Consider the following 13,979-nt stretch of genomic DNA (forward strand, 5'->3'; position numbering starts at 1 on the left):
AGAGTTCCCAAATAATCTCCTTCATAACTTATGAACTTTGACAATCCGTGTTTATTTGTGTGAAGATGATAGTTTACAGTGAAATACCGAGGATGACCTTCTCGACTCTTCTTCATATTCATAAAGATTTTTCTGAAGAAATCTTACCTTAAAAAAAGAATCATTTATCACTGCCTCAACCGCATCGTAAAAAAATTAAATTAATTTAATATTGTTGTATCTCCTTTCCTTACTTTTTAACTCCATTTAGCACATATTTCAAAAAAAGAAAACGCGTAAATACGAATGAACATTTTATTTGTATACATAGAAAACGTAAAAATCTACAATATAATCTCAAGTTATACAAAAAAGACAATCGTAATTAAATTTCCGCAAATATTTTTACAAAAAATTCAATTGCTTTTTCGTTCAACTCGAAAACATCTTTCCAACTTTCAAGTTGGCTTAATCTGTACTCCTCAATTGCTTTCAAAACAGAAAAAAACAAAAAAAAGACGCTATTTTTTTCTCTTTCTATCAATCCAATGATTTTCTTAAAACAAGATATATGGGGTTCGCGGAATCAACACGCAAAGAAAAAAATATTAGAAACTGGAGCAGAGAGCAGCGTTGTAAATTTTCATGAGGTGCTCGTGCAAATATAATTCAACCCCAAATAAAAATTTAAAAAAAAATATATATCACGATAAAATTATTTCTTGTATTCAATCCTATCCACTTTGACGTCGTCTCCATGTAACTGATACACGTAAGCTACCACTGTTCCGGACTGAATATCCATTAACACGAACGAAGGGACGACATTACTAAGAGGTAGCAAGTAAAGACATGTAAACCGCCCACGAAGTTTACATCACATAACTACGAAAATAATCACTTACGAATCTAAGGCATTGTAAGCTCCGGTCGCTGATCCTGGATTGACGTAAAATTTTCCTTCGTGTTCATATGCCTCGAACTATGGGGGGAAATGTACGATAAACAAGATACACATAAGTTGTGCAGCTAACATACAGTTACATTACACCATACACTTACCCTGTGTGTATGTCCTGATATTAAGATGTCTACACCAAGTTGACGTTGCACCTGTAATAGAAATATAAAAGCAAGAAATATAAAAATAAGTGTTCTCAAGAACAAATTTTGCGAAAACAGTGAACGGTATACATGACAAACTAGCATCCAGAAAAGATAAAAAAATACGCCATACGTTGTAAGTACGCGAATCTCAAACTCATGGAAGTATATATAGGATAGATGTTTTCACAGAGCAGATGACAATGTTGAGTCAAAGAACACAAAATATGCTTGCGACTGACTTAATTAAACTAAATGCAATCATTAAAATCGTTGTGAGGACATTATTTGAAATCAATTATAATGGTGGCCCCAGCTTGGCCGTCGTATGTATGCCAGCTACCTGAAGAAAACCTGTTAGCACGAAAAAGATAACGCAATCACAACGAGTGTGTAAGCAGTGTCTGATATTGATGGCAAAGATTCTGCTAATCGAAAAATGACTGTCTTTGTTTCGTTCCACATTAATTTAGACAACTGAAGACTCTTTAAAAGTTTAAAGCCTCGATATTTTTTTGACTCTGCACGCGAAAATTTATCTCATCACAAATTTCGATCAGTTTATTCAAGGCTTTCTCGAAATTTTAGACATGCGATTTTTTTTCAATTAAAGTACACGTTAACAGTACTTACCATAGCCAAAGATTCTGGATCTCCCCATGGAACTATCTGGTGACCATGACACAAACCAATTTTAAACGAACCTACACTTACTACTTTCTGTTCTGGATAGGTGATGTTCTGTGATGAAAAGATAGGAACAAAATAAGAACATTGAAACTCTTTACTTATATTCTCTTTTTTACTAAAAAAAGAACGAACTGGGAAATTTTTTGCAGAATCAATTGTTGCGATTTTGCAAAACTTGTACTCAGATTTTACATCGCAAATATTTGTAATGCATTGTAAAATAAATTAAAAATGCTCAAACACATGTTTGTTGTTCAGTGTCTTTTGTGTTGTTTAGTTGCTTGCAACTTACTTTATGGTATATACTAATTTAGCCGGTATTAAAAAAATTGCATTTCACATTTTCGCAGATGCGTTTTATGATTTTGCTATTGGAGTTCAATTTTCTTCTTGTTGTAAATAAAACTGCGTTCTTCGCCACCAGAAGAAAGTTCACAAATTTACATCGCAAATGTTTGTAATTTATTGTAAAATAAATATATTATATAAAGATAAATACTTAAAATTTACCATTATATAATTTATTATATCTTTAGAAAACACACTAGTATAAAGACAAGTTTTTTACCACATAAAATTTTTGATATAAATATTGCAATACATATACACAAAGATACCTTACAAGATTACTAATATATTCTTTGCATACCTCATCGAAATCACCACGAACAATATTGACATCGCTAGCCAGTGTCTTCAGATAGTCATACGAGTCCTTGGTACATAGGTTTCCTGTACATAAAATGTGTTGAATTTTTCCGGGAACCTGTAAAACAACATATAAATTAATTACTCATGGTGTTTTGCAATGATTTATTCACAATACAGACATGCTTGACTTAGTAGTAGCTGTTCTTACCAATAATTTTTTAAATTTATTAGGCAAACCACTTTTACGGTCAGGGATGTGTAAATCACCAAGGACAAGCACCAGCTAAGAAAGAAAAACTTTTACAATAAAACAATACTACGCTTTAGACGCTGTAACACTTAATAAAAGCTAAATATTGTTGTCTACAACAAACATTTACAAACGTTGTGAAAAGAGAAAGAATGCACTTAAACTTTATTGTACTTCAACAAAAACCCATGACACCATGGGTGGCAATATTTAAAAATATAGCCTGATATTTAAAAATATAGCCTGAGTCTACTAACAGATAAGAGATCATGGGGCATACACAATACAGCTTTTTGCGAAAAACTAAGGTGTTGAATCACTAGTACATATGTTGATATTCTATTAAAAAATTTAAAATATTTTCTCCAGAGCACAGAAGGCATAGGTATAAGATTGTCTAAACCTGGAAAATGCTAAAAACGAAGTGTCAAAGACTAGTATATGCCCTCTTTGATTTTTCCTGAATAAGGGGCTAATTACAAAACATGGCATAAACTTTTGCAAGAATAGAAGTAGTTTCAGCTGGACTGCTGCACAATTTTGGAATTGTCTGCCAAAAGATCTCACAAACATGATAAATCTCTACAGATGCATTCAAAGTTGTCTTGGGAAAATATCTGCTTGAAATAGAAAACAATCCTCATATCTAACAAAGGTTCACATAGGTGCAATGTTGTTGCATCAATGGTTCAACTACAGAATCAACAATGATAAAATATGGGGGATCAAGGACTCTGACTATGATGGTGAAAGAACTTAGGAAGTAAAAGCTATACTACGGAAATGTTAAAAGCCACAGGATTACGACTAAAGTTGGCAGAAGCACTAATAGTTCCAGCATGTTAAAATTTCGACAAAAGCTTAAAGGAAGTTAAAATAGTTTCTGCAAGAAACAACATTAAAACAATGTTTCAACTGCTTATTTTGATTGTATACAACTAAAATGGCAGTTTGCAGGCAAATTAAGCTATACTTTCACTGAAAGCGTGCTATTTTATAAACCCTTTGGTAAATAAACATTGTTTATCAACAAAGTTAAATTCTCTTTCTACTAAAAGACAAAAGATGATACAACGTGGCGTGACGCCATAGATTAGTGGTTATAGCTTTCGTACTCTGTGCGGGAGACCAGGGTTCGATTCCTCTTGACGGCAATTCAACATGGGCGAGTGAAGGTTAACCAAAGTTATGTGAGGGAAATGACACACTGTGTGGGCTGTTGGATGTTGCAGGGAGCTGTCTAGTAGAGCGTAGGCCCTAATTGGGTCTGTGTAGCTCAAAATGAGCAATAAATACTCTAGGACTCTCCATCTAAGCCATGGCCCCTCCTGGAAATAATAGACATTTGTGAGACTAGCCATGCAAAATATGGCACATCTATCTATCTATCTACAAACAGGAAGTAAATGCTGTATGTTAGCATTTAAAAGATAAAACAGCATAGTTATACACTGTGATTTGCTTATTTAAGCTATATATTGGATATATTGGACGTTTAATTTAAAGACGGCATAATAATTAGGCTGTCATCAAAAACATGTTGTGTTCGCGTCCTCCGACCAACTCACTTTCGGTAATAAAAACCTGAGTCGGTAAGTTGGAAAAAAAACGGAAAAAAATTTCGCGAGATATTTATCAAAAAGATAATTTTTTTCGCCAGAACTAATTTATGCAAAATTGACAAAAACTCGCAAAAATTAATTTCCATAAAAATTAATTCCTTTAGGGCACCCCTGTGGCTACTGACAGTTTACAGGGCGGCAAAAATGGCCTACAAACGATGTCAAGTGGCGCTATACTGTTTAGGCCCTGGGAACGAATTTGCTTGCTCCGAACTGAAAATCCCGAGGGAAAATACGCCCAACCGCCAGACCGACTTATTTTTGCGGGGCCTTCAGGACGCGGACACAACATATTTTTTATGATGGCCTTATATACTGTAACAGCATATTTAAAAGATTTCCCTGATTGATATTTCAGTCAGGGTAAACACCTTATTAGGTGGCATGACCTAATTAGGCGAGTCATTTAGTTAGGCGACGTGATGTAGTTTAATTAGGCTACCCGTAGTCTAACTGGGCGAACGAAAACTTTCTGTTGAAAATACGTCAAAATCATTACGTTTCGCACTACAATTTTTATGTGAATCAAATCTGTCCACTTTGCAGATAATTTTGACCAATTATCGTCTTATTTGCATCGCGCATTGGTAACTTAAGGCCCAAACCTCGTGTGGCCATATTTGTTGTTTTAAATAATGGATTTCAGTCATTCACGCTGCAGGGAAAAAATAAATATGGCGGACGAAAACATCACCTAAATAGGCTACACCTAATTAGGTTATATATTTCATTTTAACATAATTCTTAGTTGCGCGAACATAACGAGGCAAGAGTGACAAATTTGGAATCATGGTCGCATAGACTATCCCTTCTGAACAAAGATTTTTTGCGATTTTGTCTTAGGAATGTGTGAAAAGCCATTAAATATTTTAATGTCTTAACTAGGTTACATATCGCCTAACTAGGCTACAATGAGTCGCTTAAATAGGTGGTATGCCCTAATTAGACTACCGTCGCCTACTTAAGTGTTTACCCTGACTATATTTGTTAAACCCACCTAATCTCTGCATCATCTATCAACAGAAATAATTTATACATTTAGTATGTTATTGTTCATATGTGTTCTTAAAAGGAAACTGTAATGTATAGAATATAGTTAGTTACAAGTTTCCAGCTAGCTAGCTCTCTCAGTGTGTGTGTGCCATACTGAACATTTACACAGATCAGCGAATATAAAATCTCGAGCAGTGCACCAACATTGTGCCAGAAGAATAAAAAAAACCTATAATACCCTCACCACCATGACTCAGTCTGTATTTTCAATGCAATATTCCCTTCCCTGCGCAAACGTTGATTGTGAGGAGCTAACTATACTTTCGATTGCTGTGCTGTGTATGATCACAACATGGCTGCAATGTTTTTATTATTCTTAATATAACGGACCCATGATTGTTCTATTAGAATCGTTATTAACTAACCTAATATCTAAAAAAATATCAAATTTATAATAAATTTTAGGCTTTTTAAAAAAATAAAATAAATTAGAATTAAAATTAGGAGCTTTGAAAATTAAAAACTAATAATTTAACTTTTTTTTTTAAGTCCTTAAAATTATAAAACTGTTTAGAAAGAAATGCTTACCGACTTGGCAGCTACACTGTCACTATATTTTAAGTGTAACAAAGTTAACACTCGTTTTTCTCCAAATCTTACTTTTTATATTTAAAGATTTGAAATAAATTTTTTTTAACAAGTTCACTTAAAAAATTCTATTTCAAACGTTATCTTAGAGTTCAGGCCTAATCCACTTTTATAAGTCATTCTTCTATATTTTGAGTTTTAATGCCACACGTGGTTTGCATCAAAACACAAATAATTCAAAATTTGTTTAGAGGTTTTTGGTTTGGTGCTCTTTCGTTTTTATTTTAAGCAGGTTTGTTTGTTGTATTATTTCTGTATTTTAAATCACTTTTAATAGCTAATCCTGTTCAGAATTTTTGACCTTTAGGAATAAATGGGCGTTTGATAATCTAAAGCTAAAAAATGTGTATAACTGTAGCTAGCTGGCTAGCTAGCTATAAACTTAGTAAAATAAAAAGTTGTACTCAGTTGTGTATTGAGTAAGTAAGCTTAGCTAGCTAAAGCTGTTATGCGAAAAAAACTTTTTATTCCTGTTAGAAGAGTCCTGCCAACAGGTAAAAGGGAGTAATGATTTTTGGGCACTTTAACATGCTTTGGGGCCCAAAAAAATAGCTAGCTACAAAAACTATAGCTACCCAGCTCATTTTGAATTTCACTCTAGGTCATAACAATATTTAAGATATGTCAGTATACATCCAAAATCTTGATGCATTATTGTGTACAATTAAAGACTATAATCCATACTCTCAAGTTACTAAAAGAAACATCAATACACCTTTACGATAATTCAATTGTACATGCGTTCCTATGGCTCTCCATTGTCTTACAATATCTGAAGAAAGGAGGTAAAAAACATGTTTTTAAAATAGTTTGTTAGAAACAAAAGTGTGTTTTCTCCAGTTTTTTAACTCTCTTGTATCATTTTTTTTCAAATTTTTAGGAAACGTAAATAAGATACAACTTATGTGTACTATTCATTAAAAACAAAATGTGGCAAGAAAAGTTATCATGAAAGAACGTGTTTTCTCCTTAATAACTCTTATAAAAGTGTGATATTTACCTCCTCCGATTGCAAAATAAGCTGCGATGGAGTGTTAGTTTTCCCTAATTATCGTAAAGGTGTATTTCACTGCAAAACTCTACTCATTCAGGATAGGTGTTACCTCTAACTTGTCTTTTTTGCTTATTATGTGTCCAGCTCATTAAAATAAACAAAACTGGAAATAATAAAAATAATAGATTATCATAATGTGGTTTTTGTAAAATTTACTCTGATACAACACATGAAACAGAATCTGTTTCATAAAACAGAATCTGTTATTCATAACCATGTTTCTGGTCATGTGCACCACTAAAGTGGTGTTAAGACAAGAACAACAAAAATTTAAAAATTAAATTTGCAACTAAAAGTAGAAAGCATAAGAAGATTTTCATTTTTTTTTAAACGGTCCTTAAAAGTCAAATTGCCACAAAAGAAACGTAAAACCTGAAAACCGCCCACCTACAAATGTTGAATTGGTTTACTACAAAACACTGGGTACAAAAGACCAATATGGGTATTTATATCTTGGTACCTTGATAAAAAAAGGGTATTTATGCAGAAAATGTCGAATTTGTTATAAGAAATATACAGTAGACCTAGTTTCCATTTGGCACACTTCAAAGATGTCTAATCAAAATCAAAGATGTCTAATCTAAATCTTTTGTTACTGTCCTCCACCCCAGATATTTTTAGCTATAATCTTGCTTCGTTGAGCTTACTTAACTCCCATGGAATTTAGTTTTAAACTTGACCTCAGTGTTTCTCACTCCGTAGACACACTGTTCATGTGTACTATCAAGTATTAACACATTGATAGTTACACTAGTGGCATCCAGCTCTTTGACACAAAAGTAGCCAGATGTCAACAATATGGCACGTAACAAAGTTGTCACTGTATCGAGAGTAAGGAATTGATAAAATCATTTCCAGTAATAGAGTATGATTTGTTTTAAAAACAACATCTTTAAAGGAAAACTGGAAACAAACTTGGGATTCACATTATGTGTGCTTTGATCCATGGGGTGGATTTTGTCGTACTGGGCAAACAGCCAAGTACCTGGGCTAGTAATCAATTAATGTTAGAATTTATATTTAAGGAAATAATTACCAAATCGATACAAGGGTACTGTGAGATGCGGGAAGAATTCTATTAAAGGGGTTTTTAATCTACGGGAAGTAAACAACTCATGAAAGCAAGGATGCGTGAGAACTAATTATTGAAAAGGATAAAGATTTTTTGTTTTTGTTAGGATCTTATAATTTTTGGCATGTCTTAAAAGATAGAAAGATAAACCACGAAATGTAAATTGTGTGCTTTGTGATTTTCTTTCATGTCAAGAAAATTTTGCCTATCAGCAACTTCTAACATGTGTGTAAACATTACTACACTAAAGTAAGATATTCACAATGGAAATGAAATTAAGATTTACCTCAGCTTGAAATTTTGAGCCACACAATTAGCTTAGAAAACGAAAAAAAACCTAATGTTTGCTTCTTCTTGCATGTTTTGATAAAATATATTGGTGTAGAAACCAGGTATTTATTCTTATATTTATTCTCAGAAAGGACTCTACGACTCCATCTTGAAGCAATAAATATTTTCAATAGTTAATTGTGAAAAAGATTTTTCTTTGAAGAAAATTTGTTTGTCTCTAAACAGATGTTTTGAACATAATCTTGTAGTCTTGCTTCTATTCTACTATCTTAAAATATTATCCATTTTGGACTATAGCCAGATTCACATGTTGTAACATAGAATTGCAATGCAAAGTTCACTATTATGCATATACAGTTATTATACAGTTCAGTTGTTAAGGCAGTTGATATTGTAAACGTTTTGTAGAAAACAGGAAATTGATTTTGTCAACAAACTCATTCTCAAGATGATAAATATATTTCTCAATTTATGTTATTTTAATGCTTTTTGAAAGTCAGTTCAGCTGAATCCTGTTATAATTTTTTTTTTACAAGTTGTTATAAGCACTCACGGTAATTTCCATTTTATGTTAATTTCCTGAATGAAAATTTTGTCCCTTTTTAATTTCATTTTCCTAATCGATCAGGTTTACACTAGCAGCTGTTTGACTTTAATCTAGACTTGTTTGTCCCACATGTTTTAAAGTTTATTTACGACTCTACTTCGAACTTCATCCTATGAAGGTTGAAATCCTCAGTTGTAGGCATTGTGTTTGTTACCCTCTAAACTTTTTATAAGCAATGTTGTTCTCTTTTATATAGCTTCCCTTCTTGATAGCTACAGTCATGACAAAGGATTTAGGTGCACAATCACCAGCAGATTCTCCCAGTGATGACCTATATAAATCTAAAAGAGGCCGTAGACCCTCGCAAGCAAAGTTGGCAATGTTGGAATCCAAAAAATTGTTTGCCGATAAGAAGAGGTTTCTTGATGCTGATGATAATAAAAGGCAAGTTAAAAAGAAGAAATTAACTGCTGATAACAATGCTAAAAATGCTTCAAAAATAAAGAAGAAAAAGAATGCAAAGGTGGGATTAATAGAATGTTCTCTAATGTGTTTTCTTTCATATTGTGATTGCTTTCTTGAGTGGTAAAATTTGTTTACGTTAGGCCTGGCCTGAAAATAATTCTGCAAGAAATCAACACATTTTTTACTAGAAAATTCTTGCACAATAAATGTTGTAAATGCTCATAATCATTCTTAAATGATGAATAATGCAGTCATAACACATTATTTTCGTAATGCACTTAAGTGTATCATTCTATAATGCAGTGTTACAATGTTATTGTATATAAAAACACAGAAAAAAATGTGGTAAGTGACATTTATATACTTGTTCTAATTTTTAAGGGCTTGTTGCATGTTGCAAAATTTTATGTACATGTACTCCTCCATTTGATACATAATTTTAATCTTAATTTGTGTACCTGGTGTAACAGTGCAAACAGAAATGTCTGTGTTTGAAACATATATAGTTCCGAATGGTGTGTTTGTTCGTTAAAATCCATTAACAACTTTTTTTTGTGTATTTTGCATTTTGTTAAATTTATTTGATTTTAATGCATCTTTGCTTCTGGTTTTATTGTCCTACCCAGTTCCTCTATAATCTCTAATAACCCCTGATATTGTATAGTTGATTGGAAAAAGCAGCTAAAAATACTATACTGTATTTTGGAATTTTTTATCACATGCTACCCCTTTAAATGGTATCGAGACATAATTTAACATTGTTTTTTTTTTCAGGGAAAGGGCATAGATGAAGTACGAAATGGAAAGAAAAACTTTAAAAAAGAAAAACCAGAGGTACGCAATGCTTAGGTGGAGTGACTTAACTGGAACCTAGTTTTCAAAGTACAGCCGTCATTCATGCCATCTATATGAGAGTTGTTGCCAGTACACACCTACTCACCCTACCCCCACCCCAAAAAAAATTGTTTTGTAGTGATTATTATATATGGAATGATCTTTGCATTGCTAAAATTATGATGTATGTATATGACTGTTTGCCTAAAATTTGATTTTAGAATCTGCTAATAAGATTCTCATTTAAACTTTACACGTTTGCTGTATTTCCTCTTATATTTTTTACTTCATCCATGAAACTTTTGTCACTTTGTCAAATACTTATGTATAAGGGCTAATAAAATTATTTATACTACCTGCAGGATGACAGGAAAAGGCGTAGACGTCGTAATGTTGTTTCTCGTTATGACGCCGATTACAGTGATGACGAGTTGAGCAGTGAGGAAGAACTATGGGGAGATTCGAAAAGAAACTCACTTCGTAGCACTGATCACTGCTATGATGACCGTGATGATTTGTTTTTTGAATCTGATGACGATGGCGAGGACGATGATTTAGATAATGATATTTTGCAAAATTCTGATGAAGGTAGTGTGCGATGTTCTATGTATTTATAAAAGAGAAATGTTTCCAGCAAAATGAGAAAACATGGCTTATTTTTACTGATTTTTATTTATTGTTGCTTTTGATAATCTAATTTTAAAATGTTTTTTTATAATTCTACTTCGTCTTCGTGTTGTCAAAGTTTAAGACTTAAAAGCATTAAAAATACAGGGATTTTTGTTTTTAAAATTGGGCCAACACCCTGATAAACTATTTCGCAAGTCTCTCAATTTTATTTTGGCTGCTGTAATTGTTTGTTGAATTTTAAAGCCCTCCTCTTCCGAATTCATGCTGCACTGATAAGAAGAACGGTAGCGAAGTTATATATTAGCAGAAATATGAATTTGAATGATTAGAACAATGATTTAGCGATGCAAGTAAAAAACAAATGTACAGATATTGTGACAGTTTTTATATCATTTGTACTAGATACTGAAGATGCAAGTGAAACGGATATGGCTACGTTGGAAGAGGAGATATCAGAAATGAAGGAACAGTAAGAAAATAAACAACATTACTGTAGCTAAGAATAAGATTCTGTTCTTATCAGTCTGACAAAACTATACATTTCATTTTCGTGGAAGTTTTTCAAAACTGTTTTTTTTTTCGTAGAATGTATCAAGAGAAAATCAAAGAACTGAAGGGAAAACTTGAGAAGTTGCAAAATAGTGAGTTAATGGTGAATTTTTAATAGATGGATGATTTTGTTGTGTGTCTTTCAAAAGCGTATTGTATACAGGAAATGGTACCTTTCATTTCATTTTTTCTCTTTTCAATGTATCTAGAAACACTTCCAGAATTTGTTTGCAAACTTGAAGAGCTACAAAAACAAAAAGAAGAATGGATTCGAAGAGCTTGTAAGTGATGTGGTTAAAAGTTGATCGCCTACGAATTTTGATACATGATTATCTTTTCCTTTTTTATCTTAGCATCAAAACCTTAAGTTTCTCAATCCCCTCCTGGGAAGACTAGTTTGGTTGAAGAGGCATTATACTTCCTTCAGGAAGACTCTGTCTAAAAAAGCTTTCCGATTAAACTCTTTTTTTGGATAGATCGCAAACATTTTTCTTAGAACAAAAATGACTTCAAATATTTCCCATAATATGTCGTTTCATTTGAACTATCTGTAGTAACTCCATCTTATTTTGTTTTTAGATGCCTTCAAAGCATACGAGGTAGGATAGTACAAATACGTATTAAAACAAATTAACAGTAAAATCTTTTGCTTCATGTCGACATACGGTTTTAATTCATTCTCAACTTAAATCCCGTATTTTTTCCCAATCTAGGAACGCGAAATTGAACGAGAATATGAGCGCGAAAAGAAACTGTCGAAACAAGATTTCGAGGTTGATATTCACGTGTTTTTATTTATATTTTTTTATTATTACTTTTTGCAAGATTTATTTTTCTGCGTGATGTACTAACTTTTGATGTCGTTTCAATTTTTTTATAAATAGCGCTAATAATTTGGGGGTTTTTTTGTCTTGTTTAGCAAAAGAAAGACGAGCTGAAAGAGATATTAATAAACGAGCTTCACGAAAAGAAGAAAATGATCGAGACGGAAAAGTCTACTTTGGAGCTCACGGGAGGAATGAATTCCATATTACCGCTAGAAGTCAAACCTGCCGTCACACGAAAACTTCGACGTCGTCCGAATGATCCGCCACCCGTAACAGAGAAGAAACGCAAAACAGCCACGATGCAGTTAAATATCTTACTCACGGAAGAACAAGTACTCGCCGACCTGAAAAAACTGAATAAACATCACAAAAGTCCTCCAGAAGAAAAGCCGATACTAAAAAACGTAAAAACCGGTAAAAGCGTTTGTGCAGATAATTTGTCCATGATAGCCCCGTTAAGTTGTTCCTATAAACGACTAAAAAGTAGTTTTTATAAATGTTGTAGAAATGAGACAGTCATTTCCTTTTGAATGTTTTCGATTTTTAGACAATAAATGCGATCCAGCGGTGTTTCCGGACGGTTCTGACGCCAAAATTAAAGATGAAAAACTATATTTTAACAAAGAATGGTACATGTGCCTCTATTTTATTGTCTTGTTATTTGTTCCCTTTGTAACACTTGTCTTCGTTAGAGTTGATTTCGTGGACTATGACTTTTTATTTCTAGGTATCAAAGTGGAGATCCTATATATCTAAATACCAGAGACCGTGAAAGATTCAAGTATGTTGAGTTTCATTTTTTTTCTCCAGTTATTGTGTAAATTAAACTTTTCTATTATTCTCAATTATTTTCTAGTGCGCAAATACATTCAATAACAAGCAAGGGAGAGGTATGTATCGTGGCAGAGAGCAAATTTTAACTTCTTTTTTGCACTTTAAAAAACTTTTCCGTTTGGCTACTATGTTCCCATGGAAACCTTTTTCGTTAGGTATCGTGGTGAACTTTCGGTAATCAAACATAATTTCAATTTTTTTTAGTTCATTTGACTGTGTTTTTATGCATTTTACGATTTATTTAATAGATTTGGATTAAGAAGCTTACTGAAGGAACCCGTCTAAAAATATACGTTGGACATTTACAACGCGGAAAGTACGCGATTGAGAGAAGGGATATGAATAATACGAAGAAATAGGAAGAAACAAATGTTTGCGACTATCAATCGTCGTACGGCAGTTGTTGCCACTTGTAGAAATGCGACGCACTTACGTTTGATTTGAAAAAAAGGAGCAATATGGTAAATATTCTCAACACAAAAGAACGCGTGTTTTGCTTGGAAACTGTCGTATTCTGGGGCTTATATTTTTAAAGAAACTTTTGGCGCTTTGTTGCATTCTTAAGACTGATATGTTGACGTATAATTCAAAATAAGTTCAATTTTTTGAACACTGTACATTAGCTATTTAATGTGTAAAATAATATTCTATAAATGATAGGTGGTTGTTGTTTTTGACACATTGGTACTCCACCGCACTCTCCACACGAATTTTCACAAAAAAAGAAGATATGCAATATAAAATATTAAATATAAAAATAATAATCAGCGTACTTGATTCTTCATTTTCCACAATTCTGAGGACGAAGCAGCCGTTATACGTTATTTGGAGAGTGATAGGACGGCTTTGTCCTCCAAAGCCGTATAGTTTGTTTTTTTAATTTTTCGAATTTGCCGTGAAATGTGGTGTTAAATGCTTGCAAATGTAAAATGTGTTTTA

The 13,979-nt window shown here is 32.8% G+C and overlaps 2 protein-coding genes across 2 annotated transcripts; one reads left to right on the forward strand and one right to left on the reverse strand.

Annotated features, from left to right (window-relative positions):
- Positions 1-280: 280 nt before the first annotated feature.
- LOC130623953 (vacuolar protein sorting-associated protein 29-like) lies at positions 281-5,675 on the reverse strand. The gene is made up of 7 exons (XM_057439504.1): positions 5,534-5,675; positions 2,633-2,707; positions 2,423-2,539; positions 1,717-1,824; positions 1,042-1,092; positions 885-961; positions 281-809 (listed from the first exon to the last, which is right to left on the reverse strand). Exons 1-7 carry the CDS (start codon positions 5,537-5,539, stop codon positions 695-697), a joined length of 549 nt encoding a protein of 182 aa, XP_057295487.1. The 5' UTR covers positions 5,540-5,675; the 3' UTR covers positions 281-694.
- A 399-nt stretch (positions 5,676-6,074) lies between these two features.
- Positions 6,075-13,697, forward strand: LOC130623789 (sin3 histone deacetylase corepressor complex component SDS3-like). Its single transcript, XM_057439311.1, has 14 exons — positions 6,075-6,169; positions 9,158-9,424; positions 10,141-10,200; positions 10,563-10,788; positions 11,233-11,299; positions 11,416-11,471; positions 11,589-11,660; positions 11,959-11,978; positions 12,093-12,152; positions 12,299-12,620; positions 12,754-12,835; positions 12,934-12,987; positions 13,063-13,096; positions 13,289-13,697. Exons 2-14 carry the CDS (start codon positions 9,182-9,184, stop codon positions 13,397-13,399), a joined length of 1,407 nt encoding a protein of 468 aa, XP_057295294.1. The 5' UTR covers positions 6,075-6,169; positions 9,158-9,181; the 3' UTR covers positions 13,400-13,697.
- The last annotated feature ends 282 nt before the right edge of the window (positions 13,698-13,979 follow it).

Source organism: Hydractinia symbiolongicarpus, chromosome 13 (assembly GCF_029227915.1).
Source record: "Hydractinia symbiolongicarpus strain clone_291-10 chromosome 13, HSymV2.1, whole genome shotgun sequence".
Classification (NCBI taxonomy): Eukaryota; Metazoa; Cnidaria; class Hydrozoa; order Anthoathecata; family Hydractiniidae; genus Hydractinia; species Hydractinia symbiolongicarpus.

Excerpts from the sequence above, each read along its gene's own strand:
- LOC130623953 (XM_057439504.1), bottom strand. Across the intron at positions 2,540-2,632 it reads ATAAATTTAAAAAATTATTG|GTTCCCGGAAAAATTCAACA; the intron begins GTAAGAACAGCT and ends GTTGTTTTACAG. Across the intron at positions 1,093-1,716 it reads ATCCAGAATCTTTGGCTATG|GTGCAACGTCAACTTGGTGT; the intron begins GTAAGTACTGTT and ends TTTCTATTACAG.
- LOC130623789 (XM_057439311.1), top strand. The coding sequence starts at position 9,182 with ATGACAAAGGATTTAGGTGCACAATCACCAGCAGATTCTCCCAGTGAT. Across the intron at positions 11,661-11,958 it reads AGAATGGATTCGAAGAGCTT|ATGCCTTCAAAGCATACGAG; the intron begins GTAAGTGATGTG and ends TTTTGTTTTTAG. Across the intron at positions 12,153-12,298 it reads TGTCGAAACAAGATTTCGAG|CAAAAGAAAGACGAGCTGAA; the intron begins GTTGATATTCAC and ends TGTCTTGTTTAG.